Source organism: Patagioenas fasciata, chromosome 5, assembly GCF_037038585.1.
Source record: "Patagioenas fasciata isolate bPatFas1 chromosome 5, bPatFas1.hap1, whole genome shotgun sequence".
NCBI classification, from domain to species: domain Eukaryota; kingdom Metazoa; phylum Chordata; class Aves; order Columbiformes; family Columbidae; genus Patagioenas; species Patagioenas fasciata.
The window spans coordinates 9,501,360-9,524,598 of NC_092524.1; the positions used below are offsets into that span (position 1 = coordinate 9,501,360).

Below are 23,239 nucleotides of genomic sequence, written 5' to 3' on the forward strand. Positions count from 1 at the left end.
TTAAAATGTACTATGTTAGTAGGGCTGTGCTGCCAGTACAGCATCTGTATGTCACATCACATCAAGAACAGGACATAAAAGGACAGCACTCAGGTGCGTGCTAAGTTCAGCACTCCTGGCATCCTTGCACAGCCTATTTCATGGAGGGCATCACAGCCTCAGAGGGAGACAGAAATGAATCCAAATGATAGATGATTAGACATGAACGATTTGTCCAACTGGCTTAAAAGCTGTCCTGGTTTTGGCCAGAGTAGTCAATTTTCTTCTAGGTAACTATGGCATTTTTTAATTCAGCATGAGAACAGCCCTGATAATGTCTGTTTATTTACAGTTGTTACTTAGGTGATGTTTTGCTTAGCTGGGATAGAATTGATTCTTCTCCACAACTGCTATTGCTTCAGCTTTTGCTATGAGGAAAATTCTGGTGAAACTGATATTGATACTAATTTCTAGGGAAACCAAGAATGTTCCTCAGTTTCCCATGTTTTGCAAGTAAGTGGGTGTATAATGTGGGGAGGAGCAGATCCCCGACAGCTGAAGTATTCCATACCGTGAACATCATGCTCCATATATAAGCATAAAGTTGCTGGGGATGGCCCTTCTTTGATGGTCACCATCTCTAAGGGGTCCTGCTGCCCGCTCCATGACTTCCCTAGTCCTGCTTGGGATCTCCATGATTTACTGGAGTCACTGTGCTCACCGTGTCCACCCTCCGGCACTCAGTGCTGGGAGTGCAAGTGGCCCAGCAGCCAAGCACTGCTCTCTCTGTTTTCTTGTATTATTGTTCTATTAAATATGCTTCCATTTGAACCCACAAGTTTTTCCCCCTTTTCCTTTCCCCTGGGGAAGAAAAGGCAAGAGAGCAAGTGGCTTTCTTCACTGTTTAGCCACCATCCAGGGTTAATGGTAACAAAAGCCCAGGAGAAGGAAGCCCAGAAGTAATCCATGTATTTGCTCTTGATCAGTCAACAGAGACCAGCTTCCACTGTTACAGAAAACTGGCACATAACTATGGTACATTTGCTCTTGGCCAGGCTTTGGCTCCATGGGTAAATAATTTGTTTTTACAATCCAGGGAAAAATATAATCTGCACAGAGAGAATCAGAGAGCAGGTTCACAGCCCTCAGCTACTGGTCAAGCCAGAAAAGAGAAAGCGACAAACTAGCACGCTCATAAAACTATTTATATTGTGCCAGAACTGTAGAAAGGTGGATTTAAAATTCTTTGGCGGTACTTTCCAGGGTGAAATCTGGGTAATGGGGTTTGGATTTCTTCATAAAAGATTTAACATTCAGAGTGCTCTCCTTTAGATATGGAAAAATAGAGGCAGAGAGGACATCAGTAACAAAGTTAAACCTAGAACTTAAGTCTTCTGCCTACTTCTTATGTTACTCTGATAGTATAAGTGTGGAAAGCACAAGCAAAGTCAGCCCAAGCCCAAAGAGAAAGCAATTTCAGAGAAATGGGAAAAGCTAAACCAAACAGGATTACTGAATAATGATGGGACAACTCCTTTATTTACAATTAAAATACAGCAAATAGCAGAATCGGCTGCATTTATTCTTCTACTTGCTCCACATAGAGATGGATTAAGAAATTTCCACTGAAACTGAAGTAGGAAGCATTGTGTTCTGTTTCGAGCTCTGCCATAAGGTGGCAGAGCAACGCCATTTCTGTAATGGCGGTAGTGGATCTACATGTGGCAGCTTAACAGTGCCTGGTATAGAAAACAAGTTGCTGTAGAAACAAAAATCAATTGTTTTGCCTCCATACTGCAAGACAAACCTCATTCAAATCCAGGGGGATATCTAAAGTCATATCAAAAAGTCTAGTTCATAATCCTCTTCATAGACTTTGCAAACGTAGATTTAAAACTGTTTTCATAATTGCAGAGAAGGCTTAAGGAAAACCAAGATATCTGTTACATTATCTATTCACAACAAGGAACCACCCTTTCCACACAGTGACACCCAGCCAGCACAGATCTTGCGTGATTTTTGTATCTCTTCTCAGTGTTGAGCATACAAATGACAGTAATTTGCAAACCCTTTCTGCTCCATAGCAAAGCTAAGTAGGATTCATCCTATTACAGGTATACACACTGATTGAAAAAATCATCTGGGTTTAAGCTTTAGCTGCCTTAGAATTCTCAAGCTGAATTAAGATGCCTATTTCCTCACTCTCCTAACTAACCTCCTACTTCCAAGTAGCAAAGAATTAACAAGCAGCTTAGTATCAGTGCAATCACCTGCAATATTTTCTGCCATGGGGGACTCACCGCTCAGGTATTACCAGCCAGCCATGAAACTTCTCTCCCTTAGGGAAAGATGCAATATACGATTTGCTACAGCAAATGTCACATAGTAGGATGAGAGAGGGAAGGTAGAAAGCTTTTCTGTTGAAATCAAGGGGATTCCTTGTCTCTGCAATGGTAGATGTAATTCTAAATACCAAGTAGGAAATGAGAAGATTGCCTTACAAAATTTTCAGTACTGTGAATGTGCAAGCACAACTGAAGCCTCTTTAAAAATAACAGTAAGGAGAAGAGGCAAAAAGCAACCAAAGCAAAAAAAAAAAGCTAAATAATGGAGCTACTAAAAATTGTTGTACATAAGTAACATGATCATGCATACTGCAAAGAGCAGCCATGGATGCACAGCCATTCCCTCACACCTCTGTTTGAGAGGGATACGTTTCAACTGCCTGAGCAAGAGTTGGCAAAGCTGCCAGATTTTGAGGGTTTAAGTTACCACTATCACATCTGCAATGACAGGCCAGAGCAAGATCCAAGGAGCACATGGCAACAAAATCATGACAATAGTCTTAATAGCTTAAAAAATAAATTAATTTTAAAGGAGTTCCAGGGCCACTGTGAAACTTCAGTAGGCAGAAAACTGAACTATGCCACTGGTCAATTCTCTTGCAGCAATACAGTAAAAAACTGGAAGCCTTTAATGAACATCACAGATCACTGAAAAAAAAACAACCCAGGCAAACAAAAAAATAATCACATTATGCTCAAAGACAGGAAGTGGCTTTTGCCTTTCGTCAGCAGATGCACGATATTCCACACAATCAGCAGTAGCTGAGGCTGCTAAACTCTTCCCACTCAGACTGCAGTACAGTCCACCTAAGCTAAGCAGGGAAGTTCTAAGATCAGTTCTTTCTTCAAGACACAAGAGAGTGGTACACGGTACTAGGCGACTGGTCAGTACATTTATTTGTAGCCCAAAAAGACATATGAATTCAGACAACACATAGCTTTAAGTTAAAATGAACAGGTTTTACTTGTAAGTTGAGATAAGCAGGAAATAGAACTAAACCACCTACAAGTTCTGTACACGCTTAACTTAAGATTTCATTGCCATGGGGGTTCAGCCAGGTATTTGTGAGCAGCAGCACCGCGCTGATCATGCACAATCTCAGCCAGCTCTAAAAAGGAAATAAAAACCAAAAAAAACCATCACCACCCCAAAACAAAAACCAAACTAGACAGCAAATACCAGCTCCCTACAGACAAACAGCTGAACCACACTGAATGGCAGCATTTCTTTCACATCTTTTTGCACAATGCAACCCTTTTTATGTAGGAAAGTGCCACGTCAAGCCCTCAGAGCACTGCAGTTCACAAATACTGCAGAATACTGTAGTTTTGTGCCACTCCGTGCTAGTTTATATTGAATTAGCACACATCACCTGCTGCACTGTTCCTTGCCCTAATGCAATATGCATGGGGTTGCATCACTAATTCATGATTTCAGAACCCTCTGCCTTCTCTAAAGCAGAGGTCAGGGGTAAATTGGAGCTGTTGATATCTTGTCATGCAAAAAAAGCCCCAGCATATCAAGATTGAGGGGGGGGGTGTGTGTTTGGATGAAAGGAAATGGGGTAGGACAGATAAATCTGCAACTAAAATAGAGCAAATTCCAGTGAGAGACATCCTGACCTCCAGAGTAATCTACTTGCAGGAAGGATGGCAGATTTAGGACTATGATGAGTTAATAATTCAAATAGTCTGCAATATTTTCACTGTTACAGGCAGGAAAGAACCATGCAAGAAACGAGAAGTTACTTAATAGGTGTGTTCAGCGTGAGTCATTTTCAAACACCAGATAAATCAGAGTTTAACACTGCGGTGCCAAAAAACCTGTCCTCTGGACCTGCATTCAACACGTCGAGCACAAGAAGCTTCTGGTTACATTCCGATTCCCTGTGCTTTCACAGCCTTTATCGCTTGTGAGCTGTGTCTAGCCAAGTTTCTCCTAATGCCTAGAATAAGTTAAAAATAAAGTTGACATGGATAAAGCAACTGTGTAGGCTTCATAAACGTGGAAAACCCTCAACAATAGAACTGGGGCAGGCTTTGGCTTAAAACTTCTTAAAATTGAAATTCTTCTTGGTTTTTGTTGGGTGTTTCGCTTGTTGTTTGTTTTGTGGTTTTTGTTTGTGAGTAGGGTGGTTTTGGTTTGTGTGTGCGCCTTTTTATTTTAGTTACCTTCATTCCTCCCTCTGGAACACCCGGTTTGCTGTACAGAATTCTAATATTGATAGAATAATACAAACAAAACCAGAATTTTATCTCGCAATTAGCATTGCATGAGTGGTCACTGTGAAGGTCAAAAGAGCAGAATGGTTAAATTAACTTAAAAACAGAAAGAAGAATTAAAACCAAAACAAACCACACAAACCCAATTCCCAGTGTCTGTAATGCCACTCTTCTGTTGAAGACTTCACACATGTTTCTGACCATTTGGACACCCAGAAACTTCGATATCTGAAACTCACTGAGTTTGCTGAGGCTAATAATTCTGATTTCTTGGCAGAACAGAGCCCAGAGGAAGCTCCATTTTGCCACAGCTGGATTGCTGTTGGCACCATAACTTGCAACAAGCACTGCAGTCCTCACTAGCATAAAGCTCTCTACTATAGAGGGCTGACGAATCTTGAAGTAAAAAACGCTGTTTTTAGAATTAAAGTTTGTTGGGTACCAAATCACCCGCAGCATAGCTTTAAGTAGCCAACTTCAACAGCATCTGACCTGGGTTGTTTGCCTGTTTAGTCACTTCATTCTCTTACAAAAATTTTCTTTAATCAGAACAATCCTCTTCCCCAACAAAACATTAAGAGTGTGTGTGCACAAGAACCCTTGGAAAGAGTTGCTTTTGCCATGCAAAGTGTCCTCGATGCAATATCCATTTTCAAATCCCCCAGAAAACTGACTTTGCTCTTCCACTTTGTGACGGTGCAGTTGAGATCAACCGCAACAAAATCAGGCCTGGCCTGTTTGCCAAGTTCCAGCCTAAAGGGGCTGCAGACCCAGAGTTTACTATGGAAACGCTGACAGTCTCCTTACAACAGGGGCTCTGAGCAAAGCTGCAGAGCATCAGCAACTCTGAGTTGGTCACCGGAATTTCCCATATTTCCTATCTTGGCAGGCAGAGCATCCAGAGCAGCCCCAGCGGTGACAGCATCCAATGTTACCATGGAATGAGAGACAAACAGGTGTGCAAAAGGAAAGATTAATTGCCTCAAGGCATCTAACCACAATTCTATTGCACAAGTTAGATAACAGGCTCGCAGCAGCCCCTAAATTAGTAACATTGTATTTGTCAGAAGGCGCAATCAAGTTTTCAAAATAGAGCACACAATAATCGCCATCAACACACACTCTATCACAGCTTACCTAACAGCCCATGTGCAACGACACTCCGTTGTATGATCTATTCAAGCGAATTGTCGGTCCATAAACACACTGAAGCAACAGCATCTGCAATTCCGTTTTAATGGTGTATCAGCACTTTCACTCAACCGCTGCTTAGCTGTACGCTCAAGTTTGCTCTAAAAATTAACCACACAATACAGCTCCTACAGAGCTGCAGAAGAAGTAAATTCGTTTTTCCCCTCAAATATGCGCAGTTACAAGCTCCCAGGTTTGTTCTCATTAACTGCCAGGAGGAAAGTGCCTTTCATGGAATGCAACTGAACTTGCTTCTCTCCATTCACCCTTCCATTTATTGCTACCTGCTCAAGCACGTACAGAAGAGTGCTTTTAAGACTCTGATACCATCTGTCTGCAAGTTCAAGCTTTGAAACCCATCAGTAAACAAACTAGAGCCTACACATCTTAATGCAGTCATAGAAAATAGTTCTTATGACTTAGTTTTTAATTTTTCACTCTATTAATCCTTTCTACTCAAAACTCAATTGTTGTGGAGCAGAACTCGGCGACAACACATGCACCAGTTTCTCTATGTGCAGTGACTAACTTAAAAATAGAATTATTAGGCTGCAAACTGCATTTAATGCAGCTATAGTGATGAAATAGAGATTATAAACCTCTTATTCTGTAAAGAGGTGAAAATACCCCCCATACATCTTGCACCATAAGTGTTTAAACCTTTGCTACAAAGATTAATATTGAAAAGCCATTCACACATTTGCGTACATGTGTCCATTTGCACACATATGCTTGTACTCTTCACACCAAAAATAAGCAAATTGTGTAATTTAGGGAATTATTTTTATTTGGAGACACATTGGAGCTATTTTACTCTTCTACTCAATAACAACATGGAAAATGTCTAATTCTATTAAAACTGGAACTGTCTAAATATCACAATATATGTTTTATACTGTGCAGACAATGCCTGCTAATTTATTTTAAAAGTTTGACTATATGTATCACTTACTTCAACACTGTTTAAAATGCTATACTGGTAGACATGCACCACTTACAAACAGTCTCCTGAGGCAAGCCTTTTTCCTAACAAGTTAATTGCCAGGTAAGAGAGATCTGAGCTCTGTGTTTCTTAGTTTCCAACAAACAATCTTCATTCTTTTCTAAAGAAAAAAAAGAGGTGAAAGGAGTGTCAGAAAGCCTGCTGTGATGTTACCATCTCAGCACATAGTGTGTCACGTCTTTAAAACACTGAATACTGCTCTTCTAGTAAGCTTACTAATGCACACAATGATAGTGCAGTTCAACCTAAGCAGAGCTTACCAATTAACATCACACATACGCAAATTACTTCAGCTCCAAGACATCCCCACCAGTGGCCAGGATCCTGTTGTTCAAAACATGCAGTGCAATCAACGTTTCAGATACAGCCTTTGTACTTTTTATCTTTCCTCAGACAGTTCATTTTGGCAGAACAGAATTAAAGAGGCTGAGAGACATCATCCTACAGCAACTTTATCAATAATCAATTCCTGCTGGGGAAAAAAACCAAAATTTAAAAAAAAAAAAAGTGTTTGCAATAACTTCGTAAGCGTGTTTATTTTCAAAACACAATCTCTAAAGCAGTTATGCTTTCAGCCCTCAAGGACAACAGCAGAAATCTTCTAAGAGCAGTGATCATTATCTGCCTTCTGTTTTAACTTCCATTTTCCTCTTCTCTTCCAGAAAAGTGCAAATATTACCACAAGCTATGTTTAATCCAGTTTTATAAAATTTGCCACCTTTAATGCCACTTTCCCTTTTTTACACACACATACTCTCTGGTTTAAAAGGCAGCAGGGCAGGCGGCTTTAGATGAGTCTCAAGAAGTAATTTCTGCAATGATGAAATGTTTCTTCCCATCTTCCACATCTGTGTGGAGACACTGACGACAACCCACCCCCCTCCACTTCAGTTCTGGTGCCCGATAGGTTCATCAAATCTATTAATGTTTTAGACCTATCATTAACATGTACTTCAAAATCCTCCTCCAGAAGCTCACCAGTGGACACAAGCTTCAGAGTATTTAATACTACAGCACAGCATCAACCAGCAGCTCCACGGAATTTCAAGTAATGCTGTATCGGGATGAGCTTCGTGTCTTCTCCTCAGACCAAACTGCGATCCTCTGTACAGCAAGCATGAACACCACAGCATCAACATGGCAAAAGGGCTTTGGAAGACACTAGACCAGTGCAGTTTTGACACAAGCCAAGCACCCAACAGATAGCACAAGTTGGCACAGACATTGTATACTTAGTCTTCTAAAGCGGGTACGTTTTGAAAATAGTACTGGTTAAGTGTTTCCTCCCTCAGTTCCAAAAGCAGCCACAGACAGGACAGCAAATCAGAAATCATGAACAAAACCAGAAGAGGAATAACTGGCAATATGTATTGCTCTTTATACATATATACATGTTTATGGAGATTATGAGACATGTATTAAATACTTTAGAATTTTTTTCAAATTATTATATGACGCTTGCAAATTACTATGTACATTCATAATGCGATCAACGCAACCGAATAATACTTTAAAGGAACATGAGGCCTCAAATCTCCTTTGGATATACCTTTTTTGACCAAATTCTATTTCCAGGGAACATAGAACCAGAAGGCTGGATGACAGAAGCCACATGCACTGTACAGATAGCTTGAGAAGTCCTATAAAATCCAATAATAGACAGATTAATATTACAGATAGCTAGAAGGAAAAAGAAAAGTAAGACACAGTAGTTTTTCACTCCACACATTTCACATTAATCACTTTTTTTTTTACAAGTTGGAGTGCTGACTATGTGCACATGAAATCACATTGATGTTTTCCTGGCTATTATCTACAAGTCTGCACTAGCCCCTCCAAGCTACCCAAGCTCAAGATATTGAAATACTGTGAAGACAAAGCACTACACAATGGAAGCCATTCGCAGGGTATTTAGTAGCACATTCAAGAAGGTCTAAAAAGACCCAGAAGCCATAAAGCATATTTGAACACCCCCATACACACTATATACACTCCAGTAGGGAAAAAATAAAAAATGCTGCTTGAGATGAAAAGAACTGTGTGCAAAAGGCCTGCGGTTGAAGACAAACGCTTTAACTGAAGGCAGTGAAGCGCAGCAGCACGCAGTCCCTCTGGAAGCAAGTGTTAGCAAGTCAGCACAGAGAGGCACACAGATGATGCAAACAAGATGAACAAGTAGAGCAGCAAGTTCACTGTGGGTCAGTTCAAACAAGCTGCTATTCAGAGGAACCCCTGAGCCTTTTCTGGCCTCTCCTTATGGATGCTGCTCATCTGTGCTTTTCTCTTACCTGATATCTGTGTTCATCTCCTGTCCAGTTTCCTAAGGAATCCTATAAAACTGCTGCTGCTGCTGAAAACAACAAGCAAAAGCTTCTAGAAGAGCAATGGAAAAGATGCAGCAGCCATCAACCCTGAAGATTCCATGAAAGAACAGGAAGCACATTGGGCAGGAAGAAAAACAGCAGGTGCTCTCAGTTAAAGGAGGTGGCAGCACATTCTCCCACCACCACAGGAGGCCCAGGTGAGCTTGTTCTTCTCCTGCTCCAAAGCCCCAGGCAGTTGATGTGCAGCACCTGTGTCTTTTTGCAGCACTACATGCTAACAACTCCCTGCTCTAAACTCTCCCACCTGGGTTTAAGGTGATCTTAAAATAGAAGCCACCCCATCTTTCACAGGTGAGAAGAAGAATTAAAAGAAAGATGACCTGTAAGCAGATTTCATGCTTTAAAGTTTATCATCATTCATCAAAATGCAAGTCATCGTTTTCACCTGTCACATTTTAATAGCTTCCTACCAGAAAACTGAAAAAACCCATTCTGATATGGTGATAATGCCTCAGGATTTAGAAAGGGTGTTAGTCTGACATATGCAGGTGACATGGACTTTCCACTTAGCATAGTTTCTCAATACTTATTTTTAAAGTGCCTGAAGAGGTGGCCCTTTCAGGCAAGCTATCACACTGTGCCACCACATATCCAGCTTACCCTAAAAGATGCCTGACATGAAAAGGTTAATTACTAAACCTGCCTGCCAAGCACCTGCAAACCCACCATGAGTGAAGGGAGCATCTGTTTCCAGATTCCTCATTCAGTGTAAGTCCCTAAAACATCTTCAGCCACCTATGTTCTGTAGAATTTCAAGTCACATTTCATGCTCTTTGAACTCACACAGAGGTGCTAAGCACCTACTGGTTCTGCAATGCAGAAGCCATTCATCTAGAAGGTGACTTACTAGGCTAAGTGCTGCACATTCCTATTAAAAATGGATAGACTTGGTTTTAAATTAGAGTCACAAAGAGTGGAAGTTACCTTGCATGTTTTTCTTTCCAAATCAAATATTTAACAGAGGAAAACCACAGGTGTCACTGACAAGGAAAGATTCATTGCGGCTTAAAACCACACACATGGATTGAGTGGGTGGCAAGAGCAGAGGAACCAATGCTAGCATCAGGGTGGGGAGGAAAGCAAAGGAGCTGACAGTTTTTAAGAGCTGTTTGCTCCATGCAAACTAACCCACCATGAAATACTCCAAATATACCAGGTCTTAGTGAAGCATAGTTAAATCCAGAGCTCTGGTTTTCCTTTTAAAAAAGCCCCTTCAGCAAGGGGAGATTAAACCTAAACCACACCCACGGAAGCAGCCTACTGGATTGTCACTCTTGCAATATGATACAGAGGAAAAAGGTGATTGTTACAAGTCCTACATTAGACTGTGTTAAGTAGCTGGTTATAGACAAGTGCTCTGCCAACATACAAACAGATCGCAGGGGAAAATCAGCTTATGGGTCCTCCATTGCTGTATTTGCAAGAGAGCTCCTTCACTTACAGGCTTGCATCAGGTCACATTAACAGTCAGAACAGCATATGTTGTTAATTCACAGCAACTCAGTGAAAGCTCAACAGCTTCAGGAGGATTGTGCTGCTCTGGCCTGAGGTCGACTTGAATCCTTAGCCTAGTTACTAGGGAGAAGAACCTGAGAGCATGTGCTGTATGCTTTATCAACAAATAGCAGGTGTCTGACCTAAATTGGGAGATGCTTTATGAAACAGGAAAGGTAACAGAGATTTGAAACATAGGCAAACAAAAACAAACTAATCTCAATGTAAAAGTAGCTTTACACAATTGGAGAATTACACTTAACTATTAAGTACAACTCAAAAAGTGTATCAAGTATTCCTTGGAGGAACATTAAGCAAAGAATTGCACAGCACAGCAAGTTGATCAGGAAATTTCCATTCTTCCTGCTACAGATTTATGGTAGCTGTCAAGGCCTCTCGTTCTAAACTATGCAAATTGTTCAAAATTAATTACCTCCTTGAAGTATAAGAATTTTTTTACAGCCTGTTTGAATGGACTGGGAGTCTAATCACAGGAGTGATTAACCTATCTGTGGGACATTGCTCTATGCCATGTAAATAACTTAATTCGCAAGCAGATTTCTATCCTGTAAATGGCAAAGAAAACCTTATCTAGACTCTCTACAAACTTGCATACACTGTCAGCAATATTCCAAACATTTCTTTAGATGCTGTCTCTCTCCAAACAGAATCTTTAAGTTGAATAAGCACTGCCATAGGAGAGTATACCGAGTAAGAAGTGCCAGACGATAGGCTTGCTGACTTAACTTCTTGTCTGATTTATCTGTTTGGACCACAAGTTCTACACACAATGAGGCACATGACAGTGTCTATACAGCCTCAATTCCACATACATACTAACATAGGGATAGATATTAACAACATTCAGCATGCTCCTGTAATTTAACCATTCCCTTTCACTTCCACAGTTTTCTCTCCCCACCCCACAATGTGACTGCTTTTGAGAAGTCTCTGCTTATTTTAAGTATTTGCCTCATGATTCTGAATCACACTGAGAAAACTGTATAACAGAGGAAATCAAGTCTACTAACTTTAGATTCTTGAATTCCATCCAAGTTAAGTGCTTAAAACAGTATCTATTTGTGTCCCTAGACATTCACTTCTGGGATAACTTCAATCAGGAATGAAGGATGAGATCCTGAGTTTCATAAGGATACAAATATTCAACTATAAGATGCTGTCTTCAGTCTGGATTAATGTGCTGACATGATACATAGAAATCAAGAGTGGTTAGGTACTGAACCACTTTCACTTAGGTGGTAAACCGATTTTTGTGGATTAAACAATAATACAACTACTTCCTGACACTCCTGGTGGTAGACTGTAGAGACAGGGCGTACACAGAGGATATAGCAGAAACTCCTACCATGTGAGTCAAAGGCAGTTTAAGATTTAGAGTTCATTCTACATCCCAGAAAATTTTAATCAAGTGGTTTTAAATTTTTTTCATTTCAAAAAATCTTACGGTAAGTCCATGCTTTACTTTTTTCATATGCTCATAAAGTAGTGAGAGGCCATGCTTCTACATGTCAGGATAGTCATTTTTCAGAAGTTATAGTGGCTACAGAATTACCATCCTGAAAGATAAAACAATTCAATTAGAATAACCTTAAAGGCTTCTGGTAGTAATAGCTGCTCTTGCAGTTAATGGATAAAACTGAATCAAAAGAGCCCCATTCACCCTATCTAGAGCCCTTGGCTCTAAGCATTCCAGTTTTATTCAATGCATTAACATGTTGGAACTTCTGCTGTCACCAATTAGTCGTGGTTTCTCCTGCTTCTCATAGAAGGAAAAAAAGCTGCTCAAAGCTGTCATTGTTCCATACTCCAGAAGAGACAGTTGCATAATTACTAATCATCTATCAGTGAGTCATATTTGTTGCAGAGCAGGGAAAGCCAAAGTGAGTGCCATCTCCGCACTGAAGAAAAGTACTAAGATAACATTAAGGAGGAAAGCATTTATAAATATCTTGAAAGTGGAAGCAGGGTTAAATTTAGTTTGTGATGGCACAGAAGCAGCTCACAGTTTGGTTAAGTAACCTTTAACTTGCAGTCATCTGCAGACAGAAAGGAGGACAGAGTTGCCTGAAGAAACTCCGAAAAATACTCTAAAGGAGAGCAACAGAACCTAGAATGTGAAGTGATGAGGCCTGTCAACCATCACTTGTAAACTTCTTATTTTTAATATGTGCTATACCATCAGAACAGACAACTTCTATCAGCTCCGCTGGAACTATTTTACAGCTTCTAGATATCTACTCAAACACACAGTGAATGTCACCAGGCTAGACAATACAAACTGCACATACTTCAGCACAAAAAGACTGACAAACAGCAAGAATACATTTTAAAACAATAAACTTAAATTTCTCCAGAGCAGCCATTCTTTGGTGACTTTTCCTCATTGCTGTTTTGAAGTGTGCTCAGCAGATTGTGAAATACATACAAATACTATGAAAAGTTATATTTCCCAACTCTGCACAGGGTATTTCTTAGATCCAGGTTACCTCTATAAACCTGTTCTTTGTTTTTGATCAAAGTATGATGTAACACTGTACTACAACGAAAGGGCAAAGTGTTAAACAGCAGAAGACACATAAGGGATAATATCTTGAAACTTTCTTTGTTCCTTGCTTCCAATTCTGAACCAAAAAACCCCATCTTTGTTTGGTAGTTTAAGTAGTAAGTCAAGCAAAGGAGTTTATGCTTTAAAGCTGGTAGACCCCAAACCACAGCTTACAGATCACACTCAATCTCTAGAACTGTGCTCTTGATAAAAGGAACAGGAATCTACGAAATCTGATGATTCCAAGAAATTAAGGTTAAAAACCAAACCAAACAAAATAAACCCACACAACCCATTTTAGTGATAGGCCTTTTCCCCCCTCACTGCAAAATGTAGATGCTACAAACAGCTTTAGTTGCTTGCAGTTCCTTGAAATGTTAATCCAAAAGCTACTGCAGAACCACAATACCATGGTGGTTTTTAAACCATGTGAAAAAGCACCCAGCCATGTAAGTAAATTTGAAACTAAATACTACAAATGAAGAGGCAATGACAGCGAGGAGAAAACAAGCTGACAAACAACGAAGTCACCATGACCTCACTACATGTGTTGATAACACTCCTTGAAGGTTTAGATTGTGGGGGGTTTGGTTGTTGCTTCCGCCCCCCACCTTCTTTTTTCTTTACAACAAAGAGTTGATGACTAATACCGCAAAGTTTCTCACAAAGGAAAGAACACATTCATGGCATTTACACTACCCAGTTATTTTCTACAAATTACACTAAAACCATGCAAAAATACAATAAACACTGTAACAACGCTTTCAAGGGATTTGTTTATTTTTGGTTTACAAACAAAGGCACCCAATATTTCTGTTTATGTCTTATAAAAGCTCACGGATTTAGCATTTATTTCCAAACATCTGCTCCTACAGCAGAGAAACACATTACAGGAAAACATTTCTTTTTTCCTGGTCCCAAATTTAAATACCAGTAACTACTAAGTGACCATGTTGTTTCAGATCGCTCTTCTTTCTATTTAACCAAGCGGAATACCTCCTGTAACTTTCTAGTCAGTACAGTGAGTCTAGCTTACTGTATCGAAATATAGTTCCAGTATATTTTTGATCAGCATCTGTTATGTGAAAACACTCGTACGAAGAGCTGCAAGAGAACAGGGTTCTGATATGGAAACAAAGAATCTGCAGTTTCGGATAGACTTTCACAGACTGACCACAGGAAGTGACAAAACTTCTGTAACAAACGTGACACTGAATTTATCATCAGTTAAATAGGATGACCAAGGAATTTGTGTAAGATAGCAACAGTGCACAGAACCGTGGTCTCCAAAGAGGGGAAAAAAGTTGGGTTTCTACACTGGCAAATGTATAAAAAGTAGCGGTTAAACGGCCTTAAGTTTAAAGTAACTCTTTGTTATTTATTCAAAAGAATAGATTTCTAAGCAGTGTTTTGGACCAGAAATAATCAGTTCATTGGCTTCATAGTTCTCAGTGTTAACAAATCAACATCAAAAGTACCATGTACAATAGTTACAAACAACCAAAATTCAGAAGTGAATTGCTTACCAGGATCATTTTCAGAATATGATCTATTTGTCTTTTGCAAACTTCAGCCACATGCCAACATGGGACAAGGGGGTCATTGGATAGTAGGCACCTCTGAGAAAAGTCTACAACGCAGGAATGCTTAAGCATACTTTCAGGTCTAGTAAGATACTTGAGGAGGCAACTAAAAATGTAATACACCTAAATGTATTTGTTAAAGTGGAACATCTTCAGTCACAGAAGCCATAATTTATTTTCAGCCACAGCCAGAGGTCTCTCACACAAGGTGTGGTCCTAGACCATTTAGGCTTTTCACCTCTAGCTTTATATATACACAGGTAATTTTAAAGAGGAATTACAGCTTAACTACTTACTACAGAATATTTGCTTCAGCAAGGAAGCCATTATCTTTTCAAAATGAGATATATACCTGCATGAAAAGTGTTCTCTTTAGAGTTTTCACAAGAAGACCAAATAAGTTCTCTACATACTCAATTCAAATAGGACAAAAAACTACCTAGGGTAAGTTTGATGTATAATAGCTACTGTGTAATTAAGTAATTATTTGCCTTTCCAAGAAGATTCAAGAACATTATTCATCAGTATAAACTCATTTTAATGAACACACACTGGGCAAGGGTGCTGGTCAGTGCATCAACTAGATGAACATTACAGTGTTCTCAGGTAGAGTTCTGTGCAACCAAAATTTAAAGAGATCTTCATGTATTGCCTTAAACAGGGATTCAATTGTTTCTTACAACTTGCTATTTTTACAAATGTTTTCCCTACTGAAACAAAGCAACATGCAGAACAAACACATTCCTTCAGGTTTAAACCTAATAATCTGAGACAGGTGGAAGAACTGTTAACATACTTCCATTTTGCAGCAAGGTGAATGTTGCTCTGCTTGCCCAGTGAAACGGGAGGTTTTATGTGGGGCAGGGATGAGGAAGCGTGCTGATGCATTGCTGTTGTCCATGCATCAAGTTTCATAGCTCAGAGACTTAAAAACAATAATTCATGAAGTATTTGCTATTATTTCTTACAACTTTAAAACAGGCATATCTCTTAATGAAAACCTATAGTTTGCTCAACTGCTATCACCAGTAATATAAATAGCAAATAAGCATAATAAACTCCTTTCAAATACATTTACCTTTTGAAGTCAGAAGTGTAACAATCAAGTGCTGGCTCTGTGTTCTCAATAAAAATCATTTTTTAAAAAAAAGGACAGGCAATGACTTCATTTTGCCTCCCTCAGGGTTATGTTTCCTTTTATCTGCTCAATGATAGGATCAATTCTGCTTTCAGGGAAACAAATTGTTCATGCTGACATAAATGCAAGCTGGATGCAGTCAGTGTCGAGCACAGAACTAAATCACCAAGTGCATTTTGAAGACCAGCTCAGACAAAAGGCCTTGCAGTAATTAAGGAAGGTTGGTTTGATATTCCTTTTTCCTTTTTTCTTTTAAAGCAAAGTAGGCACCATTGTTGCAACCGTACTTTGAGAAGGGAAGAAGTGGCAAAAAGTAAAGACAAATTACAAAAGTCCTCAAATTTTTTTTCAGGACATCCACCATCATTTATACACTTTTGCAACTTGCAAAACCCTTTGTAATTTAGAAGAATTTCAAATAAATAGGTCTACAGCAACTAGCAACTACTAAGTCAATATTTACCTTGCTCAATGTGGAGTAACACTTAAGAGGAAAAAAATCATATTAAGGCAGATTTCAATCAAACACGTTCCAAATTGCACAGTTATGTTGGTCAGTGGTCTACAATGTTTTCCCCAGGTCAAAGAGTTAATGTTATTTAAATGCTTGCCTAATGCCAATTCAACCTGGCACTTGGCCATTTTATTTTCTCTGTTTCCAGGAAGATACACAACTAACATTACATATACCATACCGTATATTTCGCACTCCAATTTAAGATGAAATTATGCTTTTACAAAATGTGAGATGACTACATGTTACAGGCTCTGTGCAGTTAGACCACCATATGCATAGATGTCCTAATGCTAAATTCTCTTCTTCAGTTATCTCATAGTACTGGAGGCTCTGAAGTAGGAGAGGAACTTGTAACACAGACTAACCACAAAGTACCAGATATTTCTCGCCATTTGTGATCTTGCAATGAAGATGCGCCAGATCAGGATCACAAGAACTGTATTGAAGCCATAGCGTATATTCCTTAACCTAAGGAAAAACAAAAGAAATCATTACAAGCCAAGGTACCAAGATTTGCAGGAGAAAAGAACACTGAAAAATAACTTCTACAGTAGAATTTAAATCTCTTCATCTCAAGATGCATTATGAGTGGTATTAAGTGAATGCCAGAAGTAAGCTGATAAGTGAAGGACCAGAGGTTCTCATAGTTCACTGCCGAAAAGTGGAACACACAAAAACTAAGGAACAGAGCCAGCCCTGTAGCTAACCACAAGTACTTCTGCTTTATAGCTGCTTGACAAAAAACCTCCTGAAGCAAAGGTCACACACAGTAACTGAGCAACAGAAGGCCACCATCCGCCCCAAAAACGAGTATTTAACACCATGAACTCCCTCCTCTCCACATATTTATAACTTCATAAATATGTAGAAGTAACTCCAACGGCTGCTAACAAGAAAAGAACAAAACACCATCACAGGATTTTCCAGCCACAGAGCCTAGAGTCATCACTGCAATTTTAAGCTCATTCCTTCTCAGAGAACTATATTTAAAGACTAGTGGATACTAAGCGTACTTTTAGGGCAACTCCAACTTTTAGCAATCTTCTCACATGTAAAGATGGAAGCTTCAAGACAAACAGCAACCAGAATTTGCTCAGGTTTCTTAGAGCAGTCCCTTCGGTTCAGCAGATCATGACAATTTGTATTTTAAAGGCAGCTCTCTTCAAGAAAAGACTCACTGCCCTTCACTGACCTTATCTTGTTTTACAGGTAGGCTGGCCACATCTTCCTCTACACACCTTATTTGTAGAAAACAAGAAGTGTGAATTTCCATATTACAAAAGTAAAGCCCACTTCTCTATTTGAGGAAAAAAAAATGTACTCAGTTTTTCAGATGCCTGGTACCCTAGGCTGCTACATCTAGTTGATACTGAAGCAATGGACTCCTCAATTTCAGATTAAAGAGCTAGATGGTAACAGAAGAGATCAACTTAATACCTTAAAAGCAAATACGCTGGAATAGAAACGTCTTGCAAAATAATCCACTTATAAACAGAGAGCTGGGGACAACCAGATGCTGTTGCAATACAAAACTATTTCTCATTTTTAACAGCATCTAAATTAAAAGAAAAAAACAGAAGATACCTTTTCAGCTATCCTCACCATTATCAAAGATTACCATCTTGAGATTGTAACATATCCACTCTACAACTGCAAATCCTTGTTTTCAGAAGGACAAATAATGACCTAGACCACTTCTCTCCATGCTATCAGGACAGCAGATGTTAAGTAGTATTGCAGAACAAGATGAATCACTTTTAGTTTACTCTTTAAAGAGACAATCAAAAGGTCATTATGAATCAGCCAAGAACAAAACAAAGGCAACTGCACCAGTAAAATTCCAGACAGCAACAATCCATTCAAACTGGAAGAGTTAAGCAGCAGACAACAAGCCAAGAAGTCATCTTAGAGCACCAACATCAAAGTTTCCTGCTCTGAGGTGGAGAGTCCATGCCTGTTTACTTACCTGCTTCAAATGAGCACATTCTCAGAAGAAAACTGTTGTTCTATTAAACCTCCTTAACTCAACTAGCCATTCTTGACCTTGTGTTACTGTGTACCTTCTTACCTTCCAAGACATAATTGAGTAAAATCAGAAACCCGGATTACAGTATACACTAGTGATCAGGGCTCCAACACTTAACTATTAATACTGAGAGCAACTCAGGAGCAACAAAACCAAGATGACATCTGATTTCTTCAGAAAATGCTTTTCAGACCATTAGACAGGAACAGAAGAATTCTGGAGGACTTAAACAGCAGCTAAGAAGCAATTAAACAAAACTTGACAAAGGCAGGAAAATACAGAAAAATATAAGCAGAAGAATAAAAGTTCATACTTATTCAAGTGTTTCCTAGCTGCAGGGAGGCCAGACATTTCTTCATTTAGCACATATTTCTTTGTTCCCATGCAGTAGTTTTCCATGTATTCTGCCCAATGTAGTTGTCGAACATCAAAATTAAATGTCTGCATAAAATAAAAGCTTTCACTGTTAATTGCCTAAAAAAAATCCACCTGTTACATATAATAATTTGAAGAAAAAAAAGCCCTACCATATTTTTCATGATTTGAGGATGCTTGAAATATAAGCCCTACTCCAAAAATGAGCCCTAGTTACAGTTCATTAAAAAAAAAAAAAAATCTATTTAAATAGTGTCCAGGCAGCTATACATGTAAAAAAGTCAGCATCTTTTGAAGCAAAAATTAGTAAGACCCTGCCTTATTTTCATGGAAACAGGGTAGTACATAACACAGCCCTGGCACAACTGAAAGGACAGGACAGGAATTTCCAGTGCTGAGTTAGTACTAGAGTTAGCTCTATGTTACAGTAAGCAGCATTATCAGTTCATATCCTTATCCAATCTTAAATCAACAAGCTTACATTTTGCTTTCAGTTCCCATGCCCACATCACACAGCTACTTGCCTTTTTGTCTTGGGGGTTTAGCTGGTTCATTAGCATAGTCATATTTTCAGTATTCCAGATCCAAGAATTGCTTGTAAAGTACTCTAATAACATCATGGCCTTATGAAGACGTGTTATTGTTTTCATCATCCTACAGTCCAAGGCATGAAATGTACAGGTTACAGTTGGAAAGATTAGTTCAAGAAAAACACAATAAGACTGTATATTTTTTACCCTCCAGCCCCACAGCCCTATGTTAACACATCCCATCTTGCTCTGCACCCAAAGCATATTAGATCAATAGGATGTTTCTGCATATTAATAAAGTGGAGTTTGGTTGTCCAATGGTTATATAGAATCAGAAATTATAGATGTCAACAGTAAGTTTCTTAAAAAAAAAATACAAGTTGTCTTGTGTTGGTTACTCTTATTTTTCACTTCAGCATGCTGGAATATCTAGCTGTACTGAACAATCCAACTTGATGAAAGAATCAAACTGCACAGCACAGAATACATGCACATGACAACTTTAGGCAAGGGAACAAGCTTCCCTGATCTTCCTGCATACTGTGCAAGACCAGATTCTCCGTAACAAACCAAAATTGGTTTATTAGAGTCACTAAGAGATCAACCATCAGAAATATGGCTTAGCTTCTTAACCCCGCTGCTTCTGCAGCAAAGGGCAGGAAAATACTTAAGGGTACAGACAGACCATAGGAGGCCATGCTAGTTAGGTGATCATTTCTATGCCACTTCAAAATATGCAGAAATACCTTCCATCATCCCTTATTATGCAGAGGAAGTAACTCTACAAAACCATCCCTTGGAGTACAGAGAAATTATGTTACAAGGATCAATTTGGGCAAGTTTCTCTTTGATCAGACTATCTGGAGCAGATCCAAAATAATGTAGGTCATCCAGTCTTCCAGATAGAAAGTTTCCACATTTCTGACAAGAAAATTGTTTCAAGTGTTATAGTGCTAGAGATGGTCACTCAATTTTACTTAGTAACTAACTAGTACTAACATAACCTAATGCTATTACATTCCTGCTTTGAGTGCTTAAGGCATTTCCATCTCGGAGAACTGCTTCCAGTTTGATCCTTGTAGCAGGACACTGTGATCATTTGAAGCAAAGGGGAAGCCAAAGAAAGCAGAACAACCCAGCACTAACAGGAAATGGCTTTCTGAAGTTTTGATCAACAAAGATCATTGAAGCAATAAAAAACACTGATTTTTCTCTGAAGTTGCCTTGATGCATTCATATTTGTAGAAAGGATATAGCACATTGTCCCAGAAACTCTTCTAAAAGTATTTTGTATCACATTAGTGTCCCCTACTGTCACTAATGGCTGGCATCTCGGTATCTAAGGGAATATGAAAATTGCCTCTGCTGCTTCTTGCAAAATGGAGTAACACAAATTGCAGAGTCCACAGAAGTAAAGTATCTTTAAAGCACAAAAAGTACAAATATTTTTCCTTAATCCCCATAGAAACCTATCTACAGCATTAAATTTAAGAGTTGTATTTAGATTTTACACCACCAGCTAATTTTATTAGTAGATGTTTCTAGATGCTCTCAAGCACTTGTTTATAGTTTAACCATTTGGGCAAGGTGGCAACATTGGGAATTTAGTTGAACCAGAGCTCCCCTGAGTCAAGAATAATTAGGAATTGCATCTAAAACATGTGCTAGCAAGAGCAAACTGAACAAACAAATTATAATAGTCAAGTAAAAAAAAAAAAAGATAATTCAATACCTAGAAAGCAAAAATCCACTGGCCAGATAAGCTACCAAGACCTCATAGCAAAAGGGCCTGGATGACAAGAGTGCTGAACAGGAGACTCTGGTTAAGTGCTCAGAGTTTTTGCACAGGTCTGTCTACTGACAGTCTTAAAACAACAACAACAACAAAATCAAGTAGCTAAAAAGAGTTCTACCTCAGCTGCTGATTTTTTTCCCTCCCTCCATCTCAAACAGGATTTAGTGACTGGCCACAGACCCAGCTGATTCAACTCACCGGTGGGAAAATGTGTGTGGTGGTGGGGTTCTTCGTCATGGTTTTTGTTTGATTTCTTGTTTGCTTTTGGTTTGGTTTTGTTGTTGTTTTGGTTTGGGGGGGTTTGTGTTGTTTGGGTTTTTGTTGTAGTTGTTTGTGAGGGGTTTTGTGTTTGTTTTTGTTTTCTTTTTTAATTTGTGGGGTTAGTTTCTTGATGTATCAGTTAAAAGAATCAATCATCTCCACATTCTCTCAACTGCTAGATCAATTACAAAGTTGGCAGAAGAGGACCAACTTCCTTGATGACAGTTTGTTAGTTTGCACTAAATTAACATGAAACTACACTATTTTGAGAAGAAAAAGAGCATGGCAACAGCCTCTCATATCCAGAGATGTCAGCAATGAGTGTCATTTAGTGGACACTTGCATAGCTCTAGCAGATTAAGTTTTGTAACTTCAATAGCACCATATTCCTCCTGCAAATGAGAATATACACAACTCAACAAAGAGCATGAATACTCATAATGGAACTTATATCTCAACCTGAAGTTTTGAAATATACACTTCACAGGTTGTTTCAGAGATAGTCATTGAATAGAATTCATAAATACCAAAGCAATATATAACCAGTCAGTATAACATCAAGGATTGCATCACACCTCCTTCATATGCTGGAGACAGAAAAAGTCAACCTGCTCATCATCATAATGAACTGGACATTAGCAGCAGTCGGTAATCAGTGTGACAGCAAGCAAGACTTTCACCTACATACTAAGCAGAATTTTGCCTCTACTAGGCAGACGTTACTGCCATTAACACAAAATACATTGTAACAGTTTGAGAAGCACATCACAGGAAGAGTTTTAATCAATAATTACTTCAATTATCCATAAATTAGGTGGGCATGTTTCAATACCGGACAATTGAAAGCAAGCTGGCTTAAGGCTGTGACTGTATTTTGAAGAAGTCTTACACACAACTTGTCGCCTCCAGGCTAAAAACAGTTCTGATGTTAAACACAGACTCATCCTTGAGGGGATCTACAGGTTACCTATCTGCAAGTCTCTGCATAAGCATTAGAGATAGTTTTGTTTGCTTTTTTAAAAACAATTCCTCTAAAACACAAAATAAACTTTCAGATTTGTTCTGATTTTCATTTGGCTGTAAATTTTGAGGTGCAAAATACACTACTGGAATTCTTATCTTGCCAGAAGCTCTGAGGTTCCTCTAAGTGCACGACTTAAAAATGCTTCCAAGAGGAAAACACATTATTAACCTACTCAAAGTGTACTCTCTACTCATTTCTGGTTTGTAAGACAGTAACAATGTGAAAGGTACTTCATGTTAAGTTTTAAGAGGCTATAAATTGAAATTACAGGTATGAAATTATGTCCTTTGCACCTCCCTACATACATCAACCACACCTTCTGTTCAGCTTTGTAAGACAATAACAGAAAATTAATTTCTGGAGATATCCCTGAATTACAGCTTTAAATATTTCATGCCATGTGCTGTTCTTGGAGAGTAACTGGAAATATCTGCTGGAGAGAGGCTTTAAGATTTCCAATACACTACATTATTTTTAAATAATATATGGTTCTGCTGTGCTAAGCACTAGGCAAAGTTACAAGGGAGAACTATGCCTTATGTTAAAGTTAATTAGACAATTAATAAGCTTTGCTATGCATCTAAGTATATACGGCAGGCTACTGACAACACTCAGGCACTAACGATTATCACCACTATTTATGTAATTGCACAATGCTGAAAGTCTTAAGTATTTAGTGTAAGATATTAAATCTTCATTATGCCAAACCGTATTGTACATATTCTTTCTATAAAATTGGAAGAAGCATTACATGCGTTATTTCTTCCTTTCCTTAACTGTTAATATTATCAGAGAATTGTTGAAT

General features: G+C 38.8%; 2 protein-coding genes across 4 annotated transcripts in view; both read right to left on the minus strand.

Annotated features, from left to right (window-relative positions):
• Positions 1-5,819, minus strand: part of OVCH2 (ovochymase 2) — a 33,473-nt gene extending 27,654 nt beyond the window's left edge. Inside the window, exon 1 of the mRNA XM_071808880.1 lies at positions 5,685-5,819. The gene's annotated coding sequence lies outside the window, so the exon portion shown is untranslated. The remainder of the gene's footprint in view (positions 1-5,684) is intronic.
• An 8,128-nt stretch (positions 5,820-13,947) lies between these two features.
• The window catches only part of FAR1 (fatty acyl-CoA reductase 1), an 89,118-nt gene continuing 79,826 nt past the window's right edge, over positions 13,948-23,239 (minus strand). For all 3 annotated transcript variants that reach the window (XM_065838173.2, XM_065838172.2, XM_071808882.1), the window contains 3 exons: positions 19,349-19,478; positions 18,763-18,890; positions 13,948-16,891 (listed from right to left, as the gene is read on the minus strand). In XM_065838173.2, coding sequence (XP_065694245.1) covers positions 16,732-16,891; positions 18,763-18,890; positions 19,349-19,478 — 418 coding nt within the window. In that variant the 3' untranslated portion in view covers positions 13,948-16,731. The remainder of the gene's footprint in view (positions 16,892-18,762; positions 18,891-19,348; positions 19,479-23,239) is intronic.